The sequence below is a fragment of the Carex rostrata genome, chromosome 33 (assembly GCF_964058835.1).
Source record: "Carex rostrata chromosome 33, lpCarRost1.2, whole genome shotgun sequence".
Classification (NCBI taxonomy): Eukaryota; Viridiplantae; Streptophyta; class Magnoliopsida; order Poales; family Cyperaceae; genus Carex; species Carex rostrata.
The window spans coordinates 3220968-3246404 of record NC_135950.1 but is presented as its reverse complement, the minus strand read 5'-3'; the positions used below and the strand labels follow the sequence as shown (position 1 = coordinate 3246404).

Genomic DNA, 25437 nt, shown 5'->3' with positions numbered 1-25437 from the left:
AAAGTAGGTGACTTAAAATAGCAACATAAAAAATGAAAAATCATTCTCTTCTTCAAATGAAGAGCAATATCCTCACTGATTTTAAAATACTCCTTTGACTTTGAATGAAAAGCATGTACGAAATACTTAGACAAAAATGAAAAGATTATCAGCGGGAATGAGACAATGAGTGCAGTATGAAAGATGAAAACAACTTTTTATTTTTACAATTTAAGACCCGTAGGCAAATACATAATACGAGTGAACCTAGTAGCCTGCTGATTTCTTGATACCAGTAAACTTGCAATCATGGTCTCACTGGCAATTTGGGACAAATACATGTTGAAAGTCTCAAGGGTCGGTTGAACTCCATGCTAGGTGATTGCCTGTAAGAAATTTTGTAACAATGGACCTCTAAACTAGCACATTCTTGCAAAGAGGCATGCAAATACTAGGTGATTTATATCCAAGGTTCTGAAACTCGGAATCGGGATCGGAATCGGATTTTTGACCGCCGAGTCAGAATCGGATGAATCGGCCGGAATCGGAAGAATCGGATCAGTAACTCGGGTTTTTTTGGCAGAACCCTTGTTTTGTAGCCAAAAAATAGGAAAAAATTGATAAAAATAATTTGCAAAAAAACTATGTTAATTAAGTGTTATATTCCAAAATTTTAAAACATGATTTAATTATTAAGTTGATTATTTCGTCTAATTAATTTTTTTATTAGATTAATGAACAATTAGATTTATTTGAGTAACATAAAATGAATCTAAAATTTAGAAATATAAACGAATCAAATTCGTACATTAAAAATTGGAGGTTAAAAACATAAGATAAAATATAGCACCATAAATAAAGTGTAAATATTCGGTAAATCTAAAATTCGTTACAATCGTGAAACTAAGAAAGGAAATAAATCAAATCATGTAAATAAATAAATAATTGAATTCTAACTAAGAGTAATTAAATTAGGAATTATAAATTGATTTGGTAATTATATGTGTATATATATATATATATATATATACTACTTTAAATTTAATTAGTCGGATCTAAAAATCAAATTATAAACACGTAATAATACTCGTACGACATTATAAATTGTTACGAATCTTCGATTCGAAATTTGGACGAAAACAGATTTTTAATAAATTAAATGAATACATATTAAGTTTTGGATTGCTTGGACCATTGGATTTAAACCCAACACGAATCTTGAACTCATCCCACACTTTGATTTTTGAATTGATGAAAGGAAGGGATTTAAACCCATTTGAATAAAAATTTCGGGTCCGGCACCGAATTCTCATCCTCTGAGATCCGATTTTTTAAAAAATACCCCAAAAAATAATTATTTTATTAATAATAACCAGGTTTTGGACGGAATTTTAAAAATATCCAGGCCGCAGATTTTTTCTGCGCTCCGGAATTTTTATTCCGGACCGCAGAAAAAATTTGCGCCCCGAAAATTTTTTTTTTTTTTTTTTTTTTTAGAATTTTTTATTCCGAGCGCAGATTTTTTCTGCGGCCCGGATTTTTTTTTTTTTTTTTTAGAGTTTCGAGAAAAAAAAATCCATTATGTATATGTATATGTATATATATGTATGTGTATGTATATGTATATGTGTGTGTATGTATATGTATATGTGTGTGTATGTGTATGTGTATGTGTATGTATATGTATATGTATATGTATATGTATATGTATATATATGTATATGTATATGTATATGTATATGTATATGTATATGTATATGTATATGTATATGTATATGTATATGTATATGTATATGTATATGTATATGTATATGTATATGTATATGTATGTATATATAAATATACAAATATGTATATGTATATGTATATGTATATGTATATGTATATATATGTATATGTATATGTATGTATATATAAATATACAAATATATGTATATATAAATATACATATATATATACATATATATGTATATAATATTTATGTATATGTATATAATATTTATGTTTATGTATATGTATATGTATATGTATATGTATATGTATATAATATTTATGTTTATGTATATGTATACACATATATACACATATATACATATATTATATACACATATATACATATACATATATTATACACATATTATATTATATATACATACACATATATTATTAAAAAAAATCAGATCATGGATATTTTCTCTCCAAACTCTAAAAAAAAAATTAAAAAAAAATATACATATACATCTACATATACATAAACATAAATATTATATACATATACATAAACATAAATATTATATACATATACATATACGGGTCTGTCTAAATTGCTGCTGGCAGCATTTCGGCAGAGGTGCTGCCGGGGCTATATTTAGCCGTGTGATGTCCAAACAACAAATCCAAACCGTTAGATGTTTAATCTATATTATAATCTACTTGGAGACCAAATTTTATATTTTTTGGAATTTTTTTACTATATATTAAGCTGGTTTGAAAACCGCTGATTTCAGTAAATTTCTGCAGCATTGAAATCAGCGGTTTTCAAACCAGCTTAATATATAGTAAAAAAATTCCAAAAAATGTAAAATTTGGTCTCCAAGTAGATTATAATATAGATTAAACATCTAACGGTTTAGATTTGTCATTTGAACATCAAAAAATAGAAAAAACAGTGGCAGCACCGCCGGCAGCAAATTAGCCACAGCCTACATATACATATATTATACATATACATATATACACATATACACATATACACATACACATACATACATATACATAGACATATACATATACATATACATATGCATATACATATACATATACATATACATATACATATATATACATGATGGATTTTTTTCTCCAAACTCTAAAAAAAAAAAAAAAAAAAAAAAAAAAAAAAAAAAAAAAAAAAAATCCGGGCCGCAGAAAAAATCTGCGCTCGGAATAAAAAATTCTAACAAAAAAAAAAAAAAAAAAAAATTTCGGGGCGCAAATTTTTTCTGCGGCCTGGGTATTTTTAAAATTTCATCCAAAATCTGGTTATTTTTAATAAAATAATTATGTTTTTGGGTATTTTTAAAAAAATCGGTCTGAGATATCTCATATTTTGCGTGACTTGTTGAAAAATCAAAACCGTTCAAATAAGTTATGCACAAATCTCAAAGCTCAAATAATACTGCCCCCCTGCGCTATCCTTCTCTTTTTCCCTTCTCTCCCGTTCGCCCCGTTCGCGCAAGAAACAGGAAGCGACTCCATGAAACTTCTCTCCAGCGATCTCCATGAAACTTCTCCTCAGCCGGTCTTCAGCCTTCTCCTCCAGGGACTCATCTCCTCCTACGGCAGAGCACAATCCAGGTTAGTTGGAAATCGGAATTTTTTGAAATGAAATCGGCTCAAATCAGCTCAACTCGGCTTGAATCGGTGTAACTCGGCCGGAAAATCGGAAAATCGGCCGATTCCGGCACTGTTCATCCGAGTTTTGCCGAAAAACTCGCACGGGCGCGAGAATCGGGTAAAACTCGGCTCGGACGCCGCCGATTCCGAGTCGACTCGGCCGAGTCAACTCGGAATCGGCCGATTTTCGGAACCATGTTTATATCTTCTGCTTCATGTCCACAAGGGGTCACCCTTACCCATTTTTTCATGTAGAATATCACTGAGTGGCAGTACCCCCTGTGCAAGCTTCCATGCCAGAATCGCTACCAGATCTTATTGTTTAAGTTTAATGTATACTTTGATGTTTCATACATTGAAATGAACTATTCTTATTGCATTTTCTTTCTTTTTCCTTCTTCTTTTCTCTCTTTCTTTGTATGCATCTATATATCATACATTTTTCTGGCAAATCGCCATATCAAGTTAAAAACATGTACATCTTTGTGTAAAATTAAATAATGAAATAAGTAATATCAATCTAAGCATACTGGTATACTGTTTCAATTCAATCAAAAATACTGCACAAGTATTTTTTTTTTCACAAACACAATGCAAGGAGAAGAGAGGAGATAGGCGGCATAGGTAGGACAGGACTCGAAGAAAGGAGGAAACAGTCAGCGCAGAGAGAGAGAGAGATCTGTTGGGGACGTTGAGTTTCACATTACGGAAGGAACAAAAGGAATGACTTTTAAGTTATTTCCTTTATTATTATTTTTTATTAAATGATGAGAGAGAAGGTGGAGGGATAAAATAGGTATTTAGAGAAAAAAAAATTATTAGCTCTCAAAATTAAAAAAGTTTCCCTCAGTATAGCACAAAGATGTACATGTTTTTAAATTGAAAAAGTTGCCCTCAGTATAGCTCTCAAAAAATTATTAGCTCTCATAAACTAGGTTTAGGACTCACTTATTAATTCCACCAAACAAGCATTAACTAGGCTGGATTAATTAGGCGTAAGCCTAAAGTTAGACTGGCTTTGGCCTAAATTAAGCTACCTCTTCAATTATGTAATTATCGCATATCCCTTGTCAAAGAAGGTACGAGTACCAGTCCTTGTCTTGCTTAGAATCACTTATTAGTGGGGGTGTTTGTTGGTATGATGTGTGTTATTATACATAATTTTAATTTGAAGATATTTGGTACTGGAAAACCTATTTGGTACATTAAGCAATTAATTTTGAAGATAAATACAAATGCATATATGTATTAATTAAGCCACAAAAATACAATAAAAATACAGGCGGATATCTAAATATAGAGAGTATGTGGGGTTTTAAAGACATTAATTTGGCCGTAGGTGAGCTTCTTCAGAGAACGTAGTGATACTTCAAAAAAATATTAAAACTAATTAATGCTAGGAGTTATTTTCAAATTTTCAAATCAATATTTACTTGGAAATGTCAAATCTTTCTCTCTCACTTGTCAGTTTAATTTTCTGCTAACTTCGATTTATTCTTATTCAAGTTTTCGTATCGTTTCCAAGTTTCTAATTGCCTCAATTTATTTTGTACAATCTATGTCAACTACAGAAAAAGAAAAAAGAAAGAAAAAAAAAACTTTTCTTCTGTTGCATATTAATTCTATGGTACAATATTTATGATGTTACTATATGATAAAAAAGTAAAATTCTTATGCTACAAATAAAAAAGTAGGTTTGAAGGGATAGTGGCATTCATTAACCTTTTGACTAATTCCTAGAAATGAAAATACAACCTAAATTAATAGAAAGCAATCAAATGGCTGTGGAGATACATAATAAATTATAATTGTTTAGTAAACAAATCTTGCTAGAACAAATTTTTTCCTATTTGATTCAACAAAAAAAAAAAATTGAATAACAATAAAGATAGTCAAATTTTTTATGTTCAAATTTGTGAATGACTAGACAATTCCTTTTTCAAGGAGATTTTTTATTGTATTCTAATGCTAATATATTACTTTTTAAGATAAAAAGAATAATTTATTTTGTGATCAAAATGATTGCATTCATTATTTATGTTTCCATAAATTACAAGACTGACCACTTGTATAGCTAATACCTAAAATGTCCTTTATTAATTGCATAATTAATCAATTAACAAATATTATAGAGATAATTTATTGCGGGCAAAGTTTGTATAAAAGAGAGAAAATATTTCTCAGATCTGAATATTGGAATAAAATTTGTTGCACAAAATAACACTGCCCAATTTAAGTTGCATCTAACATAATATATACAATCTATTTATTTATAGAGAAGTTATAAAAAGGTTTACTTTGTAATTTATATTCATAAACACCATATATATATGGGAAATTTTTTTTTTTGCCACCCCAAAACTTGGAAAATACCAAATTGCCACCCCAAAACTCAAAATTTCTTATTTGCCACTCTAAAATCATCAAATTTACAAAATTACCACTTTTATACATCTGATATACAAATTTAATTAAAATTATACTGAAAAGTGTTATATCAAAAATGTATTTTTGTATTTCCAACTTTACCCCTCATTTTTCATTTGAACACAGGAAATTAGAAATGGATCTGTCCAGTACCTACCCTTCTCCCCAGTGTCATTACCCCTTTCGCCTCTCTCTATTCCACTATTCCTCCGTCCACCATTCCCTTCACAAACCCATATCAACCTCACCATCGGAATACTGGAGTTGCCTTCGCCTCTCTCCAGTACACTTCGCCTCTTTCTCTCTTTCACCGTTCCCTTCGCCTAACCCCAAAAACACAAACGGAACCCTAGAGTCGGAGGAGGCTGGAGGTCTTCGCACATTACCCTTTCCCTCTCGTCGGAGGCGAAATCGCGTGAAGCAAATCGCGTGAAGCAAATCGCGTTAAGGCGGAGCATTCAAAGTTATTATTGCTTCAACTACACGAAATCATGTGAAGCAAATCGCGTGAAGGCCGTATGAATTTTTTCGCCCAAAATTTAGTACTTTTCTTCAACTACACTATTTTTGTTTTTGTTTCAATCAGCCCTATGAACTAGACCATTTTTGTTGTTTGTGAAAACCATCCGAATTTGTAACTATGGCAAATTAGCAATTTCACCATTCTAGCAAGAGCCCTATGAACAGAGTACTAATTAGGTTCATTTTGTGAAGCAGTGTACTGACTAGGTAGTTTACTTTATTTCTTTTTCGTATTCACATCTTGTAGTAGAGTTATATCACTAATAATCTGGTATAATGTTTTTATAGAACAAAAGTGTTACCAGTAATGCAGATGCTGTAGTTATTCTTTTTTTCATAATTTAGGTAAGATAATTTTAGTAGCTAAATTGAAGTAAACACCCTCTTAATTTGTTAACTAGTAAGCTTTAATGTTAGAATTTCCTCTTCATCATTGTTAATGATGATACAATTTTGTATAGTTTAGATTGCTAACTAGAAGATGCTAAAGTGTAACTTTGGTCTAAAGCCTCATAAATGTGTTTCTGTAACAGTCCAGTACTAAGAGCAAGTCTAAACTTTGCTTGGTGTTTCAAAGAAAAATACATCATTGCACTGGTTCTTTTCTTACTCATTGCATGTAGTTAAAGTCCAAGTACATGGGATACATGGAAGGACATGCATATAAGAGAAATCACTCGACGTCCTCAGAGATCTCCACAACTTCGGTCCAGCCAAGCCGCTCCTCTCCGATGGTACCATGCCCCAACTGTGGCCATAAAGTGATCAAGCTCGTGAGCCAAACTTCGTCGAATCGAAACAAAGTGTTTTATAAGTGCCAAAAAAACACAACGGTATGTAATTTTAGCAAATTTTATTTAGATTAAGTATTGTAATTGCAGATAATGAACTTTCCCTTTTTGAATTATAGATAATGAACTTTTACTTTTTTTTGTAATTGCAGTGGAATCATAGTTGCAATTTCTTCATGTGGGAGGAGGAGTACGAGGAATTTCTTCGCGAATTAGGAATTGTGAAACAACGGAGTGATGTGGACCATGTGGTATCAGACGTTCGTAGAAATGAAGCTCGATATGATGTTGAGATGGGAGAATGGAAAGAACACAACTCTCGCCTTGTTAAATTAGTGGAGCAAATCAAATTTCTCGTTGCTATCATTGTCTTTGTAATGATCGGTGTTTTAATTGTAATGGTATGCAAGTAGCGTTGATGTTTGAATGTTAGAATTTTAGAGTTATGTTAGATATTTTAGGGTTATGTTAAATTTGGATGTTTTAATTTATTTGTATTCAGTAGTTGGATATTTTGAATGCATTTCGGTTGCTGTTATAAAATTTGTGGATAATTCCTGCCTGACCTGCCTTTGTAAATAGGAATTGTCCGATCCCTTAATTTGCAACAACAATCCTTCTCTTCGAATAGAATTTAATTAACAACCCAAATTCAACATTACATCATAAAAAATAAAAATAACGCAAACGCTACATTCAAAATATTGCCAGTGCACACCCAACCAAGGCAATCAACACAAAAATTCTCAGCTAACTAATAATAAGTCAAATTATTGGAGGCCTGGCATCCTTCGCATAGTCTGATTATGGCTTCATGACATTCCTGTAAACAAACTCAGAAAATTAAAATTTTTTGTCTTGCTACTAATCTTGAAAATTAAAATTTTGATATTGCTTCAGAAATGGTGCTACCTTTAAGCCCACAAGACTATAAACCGTAAACCTCAAAAAAATTCCAGAAACGGTGCTACCTTAATGATATGTTCTCAACCCTCTGAAGCCATCCGAGTCTTTTTTGTTCTCTTCCTGCTCATAAGAAAACATCAAGCTTATTATTTATTTGAAAAGTGGATTGACATAATAAACTCAGAAACCAAAAATAATGCAACAATACCTCTTGTTGGTGCTTGGTCCAGAATTGGAGGCGTCTTCTGTATCACCGGGAAGTGGAGCTTTGCATGTTCTTTCTTGGTGGCCATATTGCTTGCATCTCTTACATTGGTGTCGTTTTTTTGAAATATTCTCAAGACAACCATGGATCCTTTCTTTTCTAGGCCTCCCGGGTGGTCTCTTCGTCTTGGGTGGATGAACCGTGAACCCCGGATCATGCTTGATCCATTGTGATTTGTCGGTCATGGGTCTTATCACACCGGCATATGCAACTTTGAATCTGTGAAGTGAATAATAGTCGTGTACATAATCCTCAAGACGGGCTCCTCGAAGTGAGCAAATAAATGCAATAGCATGAATGCATGGTGCTCCACTGATTTGCCACTCTCTACAAGTGCACTCTTTTCTATCCAACTCCACCGCATGCCTCCAAGCATTGCCATCTGAGTCTATTCCACTCACTTCTGCACACTTATCACCACCTCTACTAATGCTCACTTTGCCGACATTCCTGCTTTTTACATTCAATTGCTTGATCACATTTGGGAGAATCACACCTTGCAGCTTAGCACCAACAATCCTTCTCTTGTCAAATGTCACCATTAATCGTTGCCTAATCTGATCAACGAGATCAACGATATGCAAATCCTTCAAGTCTTTTATCCAACTATTGAAGCTCTCTGATATGTTATTATTGACATACTCACACTTTGATAGCTCCGAGAACTTACTTCTACACCATAGTTGCTTGTGATTCTTCTCAAGATATGCAATAGCCTCGGGTGATACGCTTGCAATCTCACTCAAATGGTGCTGACACTTTTCTATGGTGTACGCCTTCGCTGCAGGCCACATATGAGTAGTGAAGACATCACCACGGTACCTTTTTTTGAAGTTCTCCATCAGATGCCTCATGCATTCCCTATGCTCCGAATCAGGAAATACAGTTGCAATAGTAGCTGCTAATCCCTTGCATGCATCTGAAGAGATAGCCAACCCTGGCAGAGTTCCTATTGCATTCCTCAACTGACTCATAAACCACGTCCAATTCTCTGTAGTTTCTGTATCAAAAACTGCATATGCAACTGGGAACAACCAATTATGCCCATCAATACCGGCAGCAGCTGCTAGTTGTCCCTTCCACTTGCCCGTCAAATGAGTCGAATCAACCCCTAAATATGGTCTACAACCTTGTACAAACCCGTCTATGCAAGGTTTTAGAGCCACAAAAATCTTACTAAAAAACATCTTATTACCATCACTTTTGCAATCTACCTCAACAATGCTACCGGGACATCTCTTCTCCAACTCCGCCTTAAAATTGTACAGCAATTGGAAGCTCTCCTCCCACTTCCCGTGGATTTGATCAATAGCACCTTGCCTTCCCAACCAAGCTTTTCTGTAAGTCACCTTGACATGGAACTCATCCTCTAACTTATTCTTTACTTCCTTTGCTCCAGCCGAGGGATGCTTTCGTAACCAATCGCCCACCCTATCAGAAACCCAAGACTTAGAAGCCATCTTCCCGTCAACCATGGTAGTGGATGGACATGTATGTTCATCTGGTAATAACTTCACCTGCAGTTATAAAATTTTAAATTTTGCATGCATACCATGAATTTGAATTACACATAAATATACCTAAATTTTGCATGCATACCATGAAGGTTTTGTTATCTTGGAGTATAGAAGCACGAATTCTCCAAGGACAATCAGGATGTTTGCACCTTCCTATGAACCTTTTCTTATCCGACTTCAGTGTATGGACTTCAAACTCATTTTTAATGGCAAAATGCCTTAATGCCTTTCTGAAGGCATTAACATCGGGAAATAACGCATTAACATCTATTCTAGCCTTTTCAGGGTCAAATCCAATGATAGGTTCACACTGCACAACATCATCTACCGCTGGCTCCTCGTGCACATTATCCTCAATAGCCTCAGCCTCTACTGTTGGTTCCTCGTCCACATTATCCTCTTCTGGATCAATGTGTACCCCATCGATAGCATGGTTAGCACCCTCATGAGCAAGATCACCCTCAATATCGGAACTATACAGGCTTTCCTCATTGAATCCCACATATTCGTCAAGGTTATCAGATTGATCAGGTTGACCTGACATATTACATCCCTGAGAGCTCCCTATATGACTTTGACTACCAAGTGCTATGGTTGGTGATGGTTGGGATGGAGTGCATGGATAAGTGAAATTCGTACCACTACATTTCGAGCTTCCATCCAAATCACAAATTACTGTAAGAAGTGAGATTTTTCTTTCATTTTGGAACATCCTAAACATCTCTGGTATTTGTGACTCAGACACTACTTCCACTTCTCTACCATCATTTTTATCAAACATCCATATCTTTGGTGTTTGACAACTCCCCCAACATAGATCGTCAAATAAATCACTCCTCAAATCACACAAAGAGAATCTATCCGAATCCACCACCCATTTTAATGTCTTTCCCTTGACATAATCCTTACGACCGTCAATTTGCTTCATGAAGAATCCTTCAATCTTAACCTCTATCCTAAATGCAGTTTCTGGGTCACACCTATACAGAATTGTAGAAATAATGTTAGATTAAGCACTAATGAAACATTCATTCAAATTAAAATAGAAATCATGCAACATGCATTCAAATTGAAATAAAAATCTTACCCACTGGGAATCCATGACTTGTCCATCTTATTCACACCTCCAATGCCCTCCCTAAAGTATGCACATGATAGCGTAGGCTAGCAGGAAACAAGTGTCACTAAGTATCGGTAGCTCCCCAAGGTCTCGTCAGAATCTGTTCTTGCATAAAAATAACATAGTTCAGTTAGTATTTCTGGGAAATATTGTCATTAAGAAGTAATTTTCATATCCCGTATTTAGGTTATATATGTGTATATTTATTATTCACATTTTATTTTGAAAGTTATTCTTATTGCAAAGGTATGGTTTCCATTTAAAAAATAACATAGTTCAGAAAACCCATTTAAAAAAGGTATGGTAATTGGAATACACTGTTCGTCTATTCGACATTGAGTTAGTTGCCATAGTTTCCAGAAAGTACCAAAATGTATATCATTAAGGGTATTAACAAACAAAAATAACAATTGAGGTTTACGGTTATTAACTAATTGAGACGGACTAGTCGATCGATCCAGACGGACTAGTTCATCTAAAAAAGAATAACAATTGCTCTTGGATGGCGTACCAGTATGATCTCCAGCCTTCCTCCGACTCTAGGGTTTCGTTTGTTTTTTTGGGGTTAGGCGAAGGGAACGGTGAAAGAGGCGAAAGGGGTAATGACACTGGGGAGAAGGGTAGGTACTGGACAGATCCATTTCTAATTTCCTGTGTTCAAATGAAAAATGAGGGGTAAAGTTGGAAATACAAAAATACGTTTTTGATATAACACTTTTCAGTATAATTTTAATTAAATTTGTATATCAGATGTATAAAAGTGGTAATTTTGTAAATTTGATGATTTTAGAGTGGCAAATAAGAAATTTTGAGTTTTGGGGTGGCAATTTGGTATTTTCCAAGTTTTGGGGTGGCAAAAAAAAAATTTTCCCTATATATATATATTGTTTGATTAGTTGTGAATTTGTCATAATTGTGTTTTGGTTTATTATTTCCCCTTCTTTATAATTAATATACAAAGAGTATAAAGAGAAAATATAAGAAGGAAAATATAAAGAGAAAAACTGGACAAAAGCAGAAATGGAGAGTTGATATTGCTCCACCATGGAACCCTAATTTATATCCTATATAAAGCCTCCACCAAGAAAGCAATTTCTCATCTCCTGCCTTGCTCAAAAATAAAATTTTCTTCTCTTTTTCTTTGTCACAGATCTGATCCAAAATATTAAAACACCTTCCAGCAACCTCATTCTCAACCCTTTCGCTTCCACCTAGAGGTACCATAGTGCAATGGAGAAGGAGGAAGAGGAGGTGATTGAAAGGAAATGGGCAGATCTTCTGCCAGAACATTTCCCTCTCATCCAGGAAAAGCTCCCCGACATCTGTGATTTTGTTCGATTCCGAGCAGTTTGCAAGCCGTGGCGTTTCTTTTCCTCTATCTCCGACCTGCCTCCACAATTTCCTTGGCTCTTCAGGCAAAGCAAGGGGCCCGATCTGGAATTCTACTCAATTGCTTTCAACAAATTATACACCATCCGTACTCGCTGCCCCTCTGTTAAGTTCTTCTTTGGATGTGTTGGTGGCTACTTGCTCATTGGCCAGGCTAATAATGCCGATAGCTTCTCTTTGCTGAATCCCCTTAACAATAGAGAGGTTTCTCTCCCTGTTCTACATGATTCTTACTCATCTAACTTTGCATCCAAGTTTTCTTGGTATAATACTTTGAATTTTCAAATTGGCGACTATTTGCTTTTCTTTGAGAATGAAACATCCGTTCGTTGTAAACCCGGTGATGATAGGTGGGACATCATTGGACCTAGATGCAAGGGTCAATACTGGCCTTACTATTTTAAGGGTTTGCTTTTCATGGTTGAATGTTGTACTGGGATTTTAAAAATTATGGATGTTAGTGCCCATAAAGAGCTCTATCTCATACCACCACCCAAATATGAAATTACGGCACAGAGTTACTATGTAGGTCCTTACCTTGTCGAGTCTTGTGGAGAGATTTTGGCCATTTTTCATAGTCATTCCTATTGGTGTACGGATTTTAAATTTTATATTCACCGTCTTGAATTTGGCAATGGAAAAGGGAATCCTTGTTGGGTCAAGCTTAGCAGCATTGGAGACCGAATATTATTCCTTCAAATTAATCTGAGTTGGGGTTCACATGGTTTATGTCTCAGAGCGAGTGATTTTGCTGGGTTCAAAGGGAACTGCATCTACTTCACATTTAATCAATCAGCTGGTCACTTTAGTGTGGTCAATATGTATGACATGGGGAATGGTGAAACAACGGGTATCAATACCCCTTTCGGTCAAGAAGACTACATTACTTGGTTTATGCCTACTTTAACCCATATGTGACATCAATTCATTTTAAGATAATTGTAGAGGAAACTTTGTCTAGTTGGCTGCATCTTCTGACATTACTTTCCCTTTCTCTTTCAATCTTAGGGCCTGATGCGTTTTTTTTAGCTTTTGAGTATAGATATACTCTCAATTCTCAATTTGTAATTGTTAGTTCTCTTATATTCTGAACTCAAGAGTTGCTTAATGATGTGTCAGGAATATCATTGTAGATTTTATATTAAAATTAATAGAATTTTAGTGTGTTTTTGACTGGTTAAGCTTCTATTTGTGATTGGCTCCTTATTAAATTTATTGGATACTAATTTATGGACATAGCATGGGGTTGTGTTCCTGAATGCATGAACCAGTTTATGCATAAATGAGATTATATATAAAAATGACAACAATGTATAATTATAAGATATTAAATTTTTTATTTCCAATAAGCCATTTAAAAACTTTGGTGGTTATTCTAGATTTAATTGAAAAGTAAGAAATGACTACTTTTGATCATATTTGAACAATTTATTTAAAATAGTGCTCAATGTCTATCAGAATGTTGTGCAGTTAAGAGTTCTCCATACAGAAAATATAACTGGTCATGGAATAAACCATGGAATAGGTGGTTTAGGACTCACTTATTAATTCCACCAAACAAGCATTAACTAGGCTGACTTAATTAGGCGTAAACCTAAAGTTAGACTGGCTTTGGCCTAAATTAAGCTACCTCTTCAATTATGTAATTATCGCATATCCCTTGTCAAAGGAGGTATGAGTACCGGTCCTTGTTGGTATGATGTGTGTATTATACATAATTTTAATTTGAAGATATTTGGTACAGGAAAACCTATTTGGTATATTAAGCAATTAGTTTTGAAGATAAATACAAATGCATATATGTATTAAGCCACAAAAATATAATAAAAATACAGGCGGAGATATATTTGAAATATAGAGAGTATGTGGGGGTTTTAAAGGCATTAATTCCACAAGTATCTCTCATTAATTATTATTTTTAAGTTTTTGCATGCATCGTTCCAACTTCCAAGTGCTCCATTTATTCTCTACTATAATCTAGGTCAAAGTACAGAACGAAAAAGAAATCAAATTTTTTTCTTCTGTTGGTTGGTATTCCTGTCCATGGAACCTAATTTATGTCCTATATAAAGCGTACACCGAGAAAGCAATTTCTCAGCCCACCCCAAAGCTCATCTCCTTCCTTGCTCAAAAATAAAATTGCTTCTCTATACTGAGCACTGGCGTCCTGAGACTCATTCTTTCATTTATCAGTTGAGGATATATTGTCTAACTTCAAGATGTCAGTACCACCTATGGGGCAACTATTACTATAAGAGATACATATAAATATGGTAGTGAAAAAAAAATGTTAGCTATATTTTGAAGTTCAAAAAAAAATTACTACTACTATAAGAGATAAATACAACATATATTACATTTGAAATTGAAAGTTAAAATTATAAATAGAGAAAAAAATGTGACAACAAAGTGAATCCTTATACAAACTAATTTTTATTTGGATCTTAACCATTTAATTAGAATCCAGATCAATTCAATCAGAAATAAATACACCGAGAATCTTTATAAAACATGTACTCTTGCTTTGTGAGTTAATGAAGGCGCACACAAACACGTTGTCTGTTTGTTGGTCAATCGGAACTGTTAAAATCAAAGAGCACTGCATATATATTCCTGCAGCAAATTTTGATGAAAATTTATTTTTATTTACCTATCCATCAAGCCGACGGAATATCGAAACATCGAAGGGTTATGAACACTTCACGTTAGATCGAAGCTCAGACAAAATAAAACTTCCGAATTTTTATGTTGGTTACATTCCATTTTTTCCCTTGATCATTTTAAAACATATTTGGAATGATTTCATTGCAGATCCACCGTTGATTTCTCACGTGAAAATGAACGGTTCGTATATACTTGTTAAATATGGAGGGGCAAATAATGATAAAAGTCTATAAGATGGACAATTATAACTATGATTTGGTTATAGAAGATATAAATAATTTTTTTTTTTTTGAATATTTTTAAAATATTTGTTGCACATGTATTATCTAATTAGTAAATATCAAGTTCTGAGCCGTCCGATAGGTAATGAATGATCACGATGTCTTAATTGTAGGTGTTGTGAATACATTTCTACACGGACATTTAATCAAAAATCTGTGTAGCTCTCTATACCTTTCTACATGGATATTTAATTAAACATCGTGTAAAAAAGTATTCATACACGGTCTTTCAATTAAACATCCGTGTAGAAAGTTATTCGTGCATGAGGCGTTTCAACTGAGCAGAACTGGAAGGGGTCGTTAGCCGATTCGTTAAGACAGATCAGCATATTGGGTCCATTTATGATGGTACTATATGAGAGGTGGGCTCATTATAAAAAAAAAAAAAAAATTCTTATGCTACAAATAAAAAAGTAGGTTTGAAGGGGTAGTGGCATTCATTAACCTTAACTAATTCCTAGAAATGCAAATACAACCTAAATAGAAAGCGATATATATATTACTACATCCAGAAATTATAACCGTTCAATCAAATGGCTGTGGAGATACATAATATATTAAAATTGTTTAGTCAAAAAATCTTGGTAGAACAAATTTTTTTCCGATTTGATTCAACCAAAAAAAAATTGAATAACAATAAAGATCGATGGTCAAATTTTGTTTGTTCAAATTTTTGTAATTAAAATTATAAAAATAAATACAACATGTTAAATTTTGGAACTTTTTTCATTTGAGGTGTCATTGACTTATTTTTAGAACTTAATTAAATATTTTCTAATTTTCTAAATATTTCATTTGTGAATGATTATAGATAATTCCATTTTCAAGGAGATTTTTTTATTGTATTCTAATGCTAATATATTATTTTTTAAGATAAAAAAATAATTTATTTTGTGATCAAAATGATTGCATTCATTATTTATGTTTCCATAGATTACAAGACTGACCACTTGTATAGCTAATACCTAAAATGTCCTTTATTGCGATAATCTATTATAGAGATAATTTATTGCGAGCAAAGTTTGTATTAAAGAGAGAAAATATTTCTCAGATCTGAATATTGGAATTTAAATTTTGTGCTCAAAATAACACTGCCCAATTTAAGTTGCATCTAACATAATATAGAATCTATTTATTTATAGAGAAGTTATAAAAAGGTTTACTTTGTAATTTATATTCATAAACACCATATATATATATATATATATATATATATATATATATATATATATATATATATATATATATTGTTTGATTAGTTGTGAATTTGTCATAATTGTGTTTTGGTTTATTACTCCCCCCTTCTTTATAATTAATTTTTCCAAAGAGCATTTTTCTGTACGTTCTTCGATGAAGCTGTTGAAAATATGAGGAAAATATATCAAAAGAGTATGAAGAGAAAATATAAGAAGGAAAATATAAAGAGAAAAACTGGACAAAAGCGGAAATGGAGAGTTGATATTGCTGCACCATGGAACCCTAATTTATATCCTATATAAAGCCTCCACCGAGAAAGCAATTTCTCATCTCCTGCCTTGCTCAAAAATAAAATTTTCTTCTCTTTTCCTTTTTCACAGATCTGATCCAAAATATTAAAACACCTTCCAGCAACCTCATTCTCAACCCTTTCGCTTCCACCTCGAGGTGCCATAGTGCAATGGAGAAGGAGGAAGAGGAGGTGATTGAAAGGAACTGGGCAGATCTTCTGCCAGAACATATCCCTCTCATCCAGGAAAAGCTCTCCGAGGTCTGTGATTTTGTCAAATTCCGAGCTGTTTCCAAGCCGTGGCGTTTCTTTTCCCCTGTCTCCGACCTGCCTCTACAATTTCCTTGGCTCTTGAGGAACAGCAGGGGGCCTGATTTGGAATTCTACTCAATTGCTTTTAACAAATTATACACCATCCGTACTCACTGCCCCTCTATTAAGTTCTTCTTTGGATGTGTTGGTGGCTACTTGCTCACTGGCCAGGCTAATAATGCCGATAGCTTCTCTTTGCTGAATCCCCTTAACAATAGAGAGGTTTCTCTCCCTGTTCTACATGATTCTAACTCATTTAACTTTGCAGCCAATTTTTCTTCGTATAATAGTTTGAGTTTTCAAATTGGTGACTATTTGCTTTTCTTTAAGAATGAAATATCCGTTCGTTGTAAACCCGGTGATGACAGGTGGGACATCATTGGACCTAGATGCAAGGGTCAATACTGCCCTTATTATTTTAAGGGTTTGCTTTTGATGGTTGAACGTTATACTGGGATTATAAAAATTATGGATGTTAGTGTCCATAAAGAGCTCTATGTCATATCACCACCCGAACATGAAAATATGGCACAGGGTTACCTTGTCGAGTCTTGTGGAGAGATTTTGGCCATTTGTCATAGTCATTCCTATCAGTATACGGATTTTAAATTTTATATTCACCGTCTCGAATTTGGCAATGGAAAAGGAAATCCTTGCTGGGTCAAACTTAGCAGCATTGGAGACCGAATATTGTTCCTTGAAATTCATCTGAGTCATGGTTCACGTGGTTTATGTCTCAGAGCAAGTGATTTTGCTGGGTTCAAAGGGAACTGCATCTACTTCACATTTTGTGCTGGTCACTTTAATGTGGTCAATATGTATGACATGGGGAATGGTGAAACAACAGGTATCAATACCCCTTTCGGTCAAGAAGACTACATTACTTGGTTTATGCCTACTTTAACCCAAATGTGACATCAATGCATTTTAAGATAATTGTAGAGAGAACTTGGTCCAGTTGGCTGCTTCTTCTGACATTACTTTCCCTTTCTCTTTTAATCTTAGGGCCCGATGCGGTTTGTTTAGCTGTTGAGTATAGATATACTCTCAATTCTCAATTTGTAAGTGTCAGGAATATCATTGTAGATTTTATATTAAAATTAATAGAATTTTAGTGTGTTTTTGACTAGTTAAGCTTCTATTTGTGATTGGCTTCTTATTAAATTTATTCGATACTAATTTATGGACATAGCGTGGGGTTGTGTTCCTGAATGAATGAACCAGTTTATGCATAAATCAGATTATATATAAAAATGACAACAATGTATAATTATAAGATATTAAATTTTTATTTCCAATAAGCCAATTAAAAACTTTGGTGGTTATTCTTGATTTAATTGAAAAGTAAGAAATGACTACTTTTGATCACATTTGAACAATTTATTTAAAATAGTGTTCAATGTCTATCAGAATGTTGTGTAGTTAAGAGTTCTCCATACAGAAAATATAACTGGTCATGGAATAAACCATGGAATAGGAGGTTTAGGCATTAACTAGGCTGGCTTAAAGTTAGTCTGGGTTTGGCCTAAATTAAGCTACCTCTTCAATTATGTAATTATCGCATATCCCTTGTCAAAGGAGGTATGAGTACCGGTCCTTGCTGTCTTGCTTAGAATCAATTATTAGTGTGGGTGCTTGTTGGTATGATGTGTGTATTATACATAATTTTAATTTGAAGATATTTGGTACAGGAAAACCTATTTGATATATTAAGCAATTAGTTTTGAAGATAAATACAAATGCATATATGTATTAGGCCACAAAAATATACAATAAAAATACAGGTGGAGATCTATTTGAAATATAGAGAGTATGTGGGGTTTTAAAGACATTAATTTGAGTAGGTGAGCTTCAAAAAAGTATTAAAACTAATTAATGCTAGGAGTTATTTTCAAATTTCAAATCAATATTTACATGGAAATATCAAATCTCTCTCTCTTGCTTGTCAGTTTTCAGCAAACTTCGATTTATTCTTATTCAAGTTTTCGCATCGTTTCCAAGTTTCCAACTGCCTCAATTTATTTTATACAATCTATGTCAACTACAGCAAAAGAAAAAAAAAATGCTTTTCTTTTGTTGCATATTAATTCTATGGTACATTTATGATGTTACTATATGAGAGGTGGGCTCATTATAAAAAAAAATAAAATTCTTATGCTACAAATAAAAAAGTAGGTTTGAAGGGGTTGTGGCATCTATTAACCTTAACTAATTCCTAGAAATGCAAATACAACCTAAATAGAAAGCGATATATATATACTACATCCAGAAATTATAACCGTTCAATCAAATGGCTGTGGAGATACATAATATATTAAAATTGTTTAGTCAAAAAATCTTGGTAGAACAAATTTTTTTCCTATTTGATTCAACCAAAAAAAAATTGAATAACAATGAAGATCGATGGTCAAATTTTGTTTGTTCAAATTTGCATAATTAAAATTATAAAAATAAATACAACATGTTAAATTTTGGAACTTTTCTCATTTGAGGTGTCATTGACTTATTTTTAGAAGTTAATTAAATGGTTCCTAATTTTCTAAATATTTCATTTGTGAATGATTATAGATAATTCCATTTTCAAGGAAATTTTTTTTTATTGTATTCTAATGCTAATATATTATTTTTTAAGATAAAAAATTAATTTATTTTGTGATCAAAATGATTGCATTCATTATTTATGTTTCCATAGATTACAAGACTGACCACTTGTATAGCTAGTACCTAAAATGTCCTTTATTGTGATAATCTATTATAGAGATAATTTATTGCGAGCAAAGTTTGTATAAAAGAGAGAAAATATTTCTCCGATCTGAATATTGGAATTTAAATTTTGTGCTCAAAATAACACTGCCCAATTTAAGTTGCATCTAACATATATAGAATCTATTTATTTATAGAGAAGTTATAAAAAGGTTTACTTTGTAATTTATACTCATAAACAGCATATATATATATATATATATATATATATATATATATATTGTTTGATTAGTTGTGAATTTGTCATAATTGTGTTTCGGTTTATTACTTCCCCCTTCTTTATAATTAATTTTTCCAATTAAAGAGCAATTTTCTGTACGTTCTCCGATGAAGCTGTTGAAAATATAAGGAGGAAAATATAAATAGAAAAACTGGACAAAAACGGAAATGGAGAGTTGATATTGCTGCACCATGGAACCCTAATTTATGTCCTATATAAAGCCTACACCGAGAAAGCAATTTCTCAGCCCACCCCAAAGCTCATCTCCTGCCTTACTCAAAAAGAAATTTTTTTTTTTTTTTTTCACAGATCTGATCCAAAATATTAAAACAACTTCCAGCAACCTCATTCTCAACCCTTTCGCTTCCACCTCGAGGTGCCATAGTGCAATGGAGAAGGAGGAAGAGGAGGTGATTGAACGGAACTGGGTAGATCTTCTGCCGGAACATATCCCTCTCATCCAGGAAAAGCTCTCCGAGATCTGTGATTTCGTCCGATTCCGAGCAGTTTGCAAGCCGTGGCATTTCTTTTCCCCTGTCTCCGACCTGCCTCTACAATTTCCTTGGCTCTTGAGGAACAGCAGGGGGCCCGATTTGGAATTCTACTCAATTGCTTTTAACAAATTATACACCATCCGTACTCACTGCCCCTCTATTAATTTCTTCTTTGGATGTGTTGGTGGCTACTTGCTCACTGGCCAGGCTAATAATGCCAATAGCTTCTCTTTGCTGAATCCCCTTAACAATAGAGAGGTTTCTCTCCCTGTTCTGCATGATTCTAACTCATTTAACTTTGCATCCAAGTTTTCTTGGTATAATACTTTGAATTTTCAAATTGGCGACTATTTGCTTTTCTTTGAGAATGAAACATCCGTTCGTTGTAAACCCGGTGATGACAGGTGGGACATCATTGGACCTAGATGCAAGGGTCAATACTGGCCTTACTATTTTAAGGGTTTGCTTTTCATGGTTGAATGTTGTACTGGGATTTTAAAAATTATGGATGTTAGTGCCCATAAAGAGCTCTATGTCATACCACCACCCGAACATGAAAATATGGCACGGGGTTACTTTGCTGGTCCTTACCTTGTCGAGTCTTGTGGAGAGATTTTGGCCATTTGTCATAGACGTTCCTATTGGTATACGGATTTTAAATTTTATATTCACCGTCTCGAATTTGGCAATGGAAAAGGGAATCCTTGTTGGGTCAAGCTTAGCAGCATTGGAGACCGAATATTGTTCCTTCAAATTCATCAGGGTCGTCGTTCGCGCGGTTTATGTCTCAGAACGAGTGATTGTGCTGGGTTCAAAGGGAACTGCATCTACTTCACAATTAATCTATTAGATTTTGATTTTGGTCACAACTATCTTAATATGCATGACATGGGGAATGGTGTAACAACGGTTATCAATACCCCTTTCGGTGAAAAAGATGAGATTAGTTGGTTTATGCCTACTTTAACCCATATGTGACATCAATGCTTTTTAAGATAGTTGTGAAAAAGATGACATTAGTCCTGTTGGCTGCTTCTTCTGACATTACTTTCCCTTTCTCTTAGGGCCTGATGTGGTTTTTTTAGCTTTTGAGTATGTTTTAGTCCTCTTATTCTGAACTCAAGAGTTGTTTAATGTAAGGTAATGATGTGTCAGGAATATCATTGTAGGTTTTATATTAATATTAATACAATTTTAGTGTACTTTTGACTAGTTAAGCTTCTATTTGTTATTGTCTTATTAAATTTATTGGATGCTAATTTATGGACATAGCGCGGGGTTGTGTTCCTGAATGCATGAACCGTTTATGCATAAATCAGATTATATATAGAAATGACAACAATGTATAATTATAAGATATTAAATTTTTTTATTTCTAATAAGCCATTTAAAAACTTTGGTGGTTATTCTTGATTTAATTGAAAAGTAAGAAATGACTACTATTGATCATATTTGACCAATTTATTTAAAATAGTGTTCAATGTCTATCTTTAGTGTGAAACAGAGGAATTTGGTGTGCTGAAATTTATCCATTTTCAATTTATGTTTAGTACTTATTGATCCAGCTCTTCTAAGAAACTGCAGTCAAGAGTTCTCCATACAGAAAATGTACCTGGTCATGGAATAAACCATAGAATAAGAGGTGTAGGCCTCAGTTATTCCACCAAACAATCATTAAATAGGCTGGCTTAACTAGGCGTAAGCCTAAAGTTAGATTGGCTGTGGCCTAAATTAAGCCACCTTTTCAGGTGCCTTAATTTTGTTGGGCCTAAACTAAGGACCTGATTGCAAAACTTTCACATTAAAGGTTCTATTATGTGATTATCGCATATCCCTGGTCCTTGTCTTGCTTAGAATTAGAACAGTCATTATTTAGAACAATATATATATATTTTTTTCCAATTTGCTTACTGCTATTTGAAACAAGGGAAGGGTTAAAATGCACCATTGGTTTTGTGCCCCAATCATATCCCACATTTCTATTTCCGTTTACAAAGTTCAAACAGTCGATCCGAACCGTTCATCTTGTTCTACATATTAAAATGTGCTTAGACACCAAATTTTATATTTTTTGGAATTTTTTTACTATTTATTTAGATAGGTACAAAATCACTGCATCTGGACCATCCAAAAACAGTGATTTTGTACCTATCTAAATAAATAGTAAAAAAATTTTAAAAAATATAAAATGTGGTCTCTAAGCACATTTTAATATGTAGAACAAGATGAACGGTTCGGATCGACTGTTTGAACTTTGTAAAAAGAAATAGAGATGTGAAATATGGTTGAGGTACAAAATCAATGGTGCATTTTAACCCTACTCTTGAAACAATATCCTTTATGCCTAATTATATCATATTATATGTCATTATTTCTATGCAGAATTAGAACAGTCAAACATCAGATTCTTTATGTAATTGTCTTCTTTGTATGGAAAAACATTTTTTTTTTCTTCTTCTTAATTTAGCTCTGCTTCCAATGAGAGTAACTGATAACAGATTTCATTGACTTTTTGAGTGCTAGAAAAGTTTAGGTCTGACAAAGGAGGAAGAGGAAAATAGCTCAATTTCCCTTTAACTAAAACCCTTGGTTTTGTTTTTGTTTTTCTTTTTTTTTTCTTTTTTCTGAATTTTCTTGTCTACTTTTAGAAAGAGGTTTCAGTTGTAATAGTGTAAGTACTGGTACATATACTGTATGTACTGGTACGACCTAAACTACATCATATAGTGTAAGTACTGGTACTTATAATATTAATCCTGTAATCTACATCATTTATGATTCTCTGTGTATCATATTATATTTTATAATTGTTTTGTTGTACATATCACCAGTGGCAGGTATTGTATGAAAAGCTGATAACTGGGTTATTGTTCTTGGTTTTCCTAAATGCCAAATTATCTTTCTTTGCATTTTGTTAACAACGCTTTTATTAGCATCCTCATTTGCATTTTTGTTCGTATGGGTGCACTTACAACCTTAAATGCTAGTATTTGCATGGTGATATATCTCATAAATCTTGGGCTATTTTCAGTGGGTTTTTTTTTTGTTGCACTTGATATTAGCAGTTGGCACATGCTTCATCGTTGTGTGCATATGTGCATTAAGTGCATTTATGTTCTGAAATTTGAAGTCTAGGCAAAATTTCTTTGATCTAGAAATGACTGAAAGAGAGGAAGATAATCTATTAGAAATAGCTGGGCTGCTGGCTAATTAAACTCATGTTCAGATATTTCAAAGTGGCAACAGTTCCTGTAAAAAACTTTCTTATTAATCAAAAAGTAGGATGGCAAGTTGCCCCCTACCCTCAAAGTGGCAACAGTTGATGATTAGAAGAATCACAGTGTGGTCAACAGGAGCAAATAAGATTTGGCCAAGTCAAATTGGAGCAAGTAAGATTGATTAGGGCTCTTAACAGTAGTTAGTTTGTTATAAGATTGTTATGCTTGTAACCTGTGACTATAAATATATAAAGTTTATGAAGTTTTAGTGGTAATTTTTTAAAGGAGATAGAACAGTTACTCAAATTTTAAAGGATTTCTGAACTAATTAGGCATTGATTTTGGTTGGTCTTTTTCTCTGTCTGTAAGTCATTTCATGTTCTTGAGTTTCCCTTATTGATTTTCTTCATTTTTCTTTTTCTACTTTGCTCTAATTGTTAGATTTATGTTCCATAAAAGAAAAACATTTCAGTGCACCGTAGTTGACCTACAAAAGATAGCTGCACTGGTTGTTAGCAATTTCATTGATTATTAGCTGAGTTTTGAAAAACAAATATTTATTTTACTACAGTTTATTACTTATACAAATGTCATATGAGTTAAGACAATTAAGCTTTGCTTAAAGATTTCACTGTTATGCAAATTTAATAATTATAAAAGGTTTATGTTTCTGATCATTTTATGCATCAAATTTCTTGCTAACTAGCTTTAGATAATATGGCATTGGTGAAAATTTCATTTTCATTGAGCAAAATGTTATAATTTATTAAGCAAATTTATGATTGTGAATTTCACACTATAGTCATGCATGTAAACACATAAATTAGTCATGAGATCACATGAGTATTGTTTTCTCATATTTAAAGAGTGACGATCCATTACTATTTGTATGATTTAAACTTTATAAATAAGTATATACGACATCATTATTTAGAATTTAAAATCTTGATAGAGTTTATTGATAAAAAAAATTATGACACCCAATTAATATAAAAAATGTATTTTGAAATTTGATAAGTAATAATTAATTGAAGTAACGAGCCTTCCCTAAACGTTCTATGAAAAATGACCATTATTGAAATAACAAAGAAAATCAACAATTTAGAAATTTAATTTTCAGTTATCAATTTGAGCAAATTAATTCATTTTTAGACAACCAAAATAGTGGGGTTCTAAATTTAAATTATCCAATTGTAACAATATAACATGATATAAACCTAATTTGTTATAAGAATACAACAAAAACAAATAAACTCAAAAAGATGATTACTGGAAGAGCTTGAAAATTTTGTATGTGAATTTTGGTTAATTAATTTTATTTTTTCTATTTGAATATGTATATGAAAAATCTTATAATTTGACCCAATTACTAACAAGTTCAAATTGCAATTGGCATTAATGTACAATTTCTGATTGTTTTAATGATTTCATCTCCCGGCTAAATTGTGCCAAAAAAATCTTGTTCTTTTCAAATTTAGCTGTCTTAGTCTCACCCAATGTTGTAAAAAACGTCTATTTAGACCGATTAATCGGCTGATTAGTCATTAGCGGTGACCAACCGTCATAGATTTTTCCGACTAATTGGCCGATTAATCTTGTTCTTTTCAAATTTAGCTGTCTTAGTCTCACCAACTGCAACTCCACTTGCAATTTCTACGTCAATCAGGTAATTAAATTTTTGTACCAA

The 25437-nt window shown here is 33.0% G+C and overlaps 5 protein-coding genes across 5 annotated transcripts; 3 read left to right on the top strand and 2 right to left on the bottom strand.

Moving 5' to 3' along the window:
- Window positions 1–8101: 8101 nt before the first annotated feature.
- LOC144548369 (uncharacterized) lies at window positions 8102–9061 on the bottom strand. The gene is made up of 2 exons (XM_078297036.1): window positions 8230–9061; window positions 8102–8141 (listed from the first exon to the last, which is right to left on the bottom strand). The coding sequence occupies exons 1-2, from the start codon at window positions 8826–8828 to the stop codon at window positions 8102–8104; spliced, it is 639 nt and encodes a 212-aa protein (XP_078153162.1). The 5' UTR covers window positions 8829–9061.
- Window positions 9062–9096: 35 nt separating this feature from the next.
- LOC144548368 (uncharacterized) lies at window positions 9097–10948 on the bottom strand. Its single transcript, XM_078297035.1, has 4 exons — window positions 10891–10948; window positions 9886–10783; window positions 9171–9803; window positions 9097–9108 (listed from the first exon to the last, which is right to left on the bottom strand). Exons 1-4 carry the CDS (start codon window positions 10914–10916, stop codon window positions 9097–9099), a joined length of 1569 nt encoding a protein of 522 aa, XP_078153161.1. The 5' UTR covers window positions 10917–10948.
- Window positions 10949–12153: 1205 nt separating this feature from the next.
- Window positions 12154–13230, top strand: LOC144548366 (putative F-box protein At1g44080). Its single transcript, XM_078297034.1, has one exon. The coding sequence runs from the start codon at window positions 12154–12156 to the stop codon at window positions 13228–13230; it is 1077 nt and encodes a 358-aa protein (XP_078153160.1).
- A 3684-nt stretch (window positions 13231–16914) lies between these two features.
- Window positions 16915–17970, top strand: LOC144548365 (uncharacterized). Its single transcript, XM_078297033.1, has one exon. It carries the CDS (start codon window positions 16915–16917, stop codon window positions 17968–17970), a length of 1056 nt encoding a protein of 351 aa, XP_078153159.1.
- A 2457-nt stretch (window positions 17971–20427) lies between these two features.
- LOC144548364 (uncharacterized) lies at window positions 20428–21510 on the top strand. Its single transcript, XM_078297032.1, has one exon. It carries the CDS (start codon window positions 20428–20430, stop codon window positions 21508–21510), a length of 1083 nt encoding a protein of 360 aa, XP_078153158.1.
- The last annotated feature ends 3927 nt before the right edge of the window (window positions 21511–25437 follow it).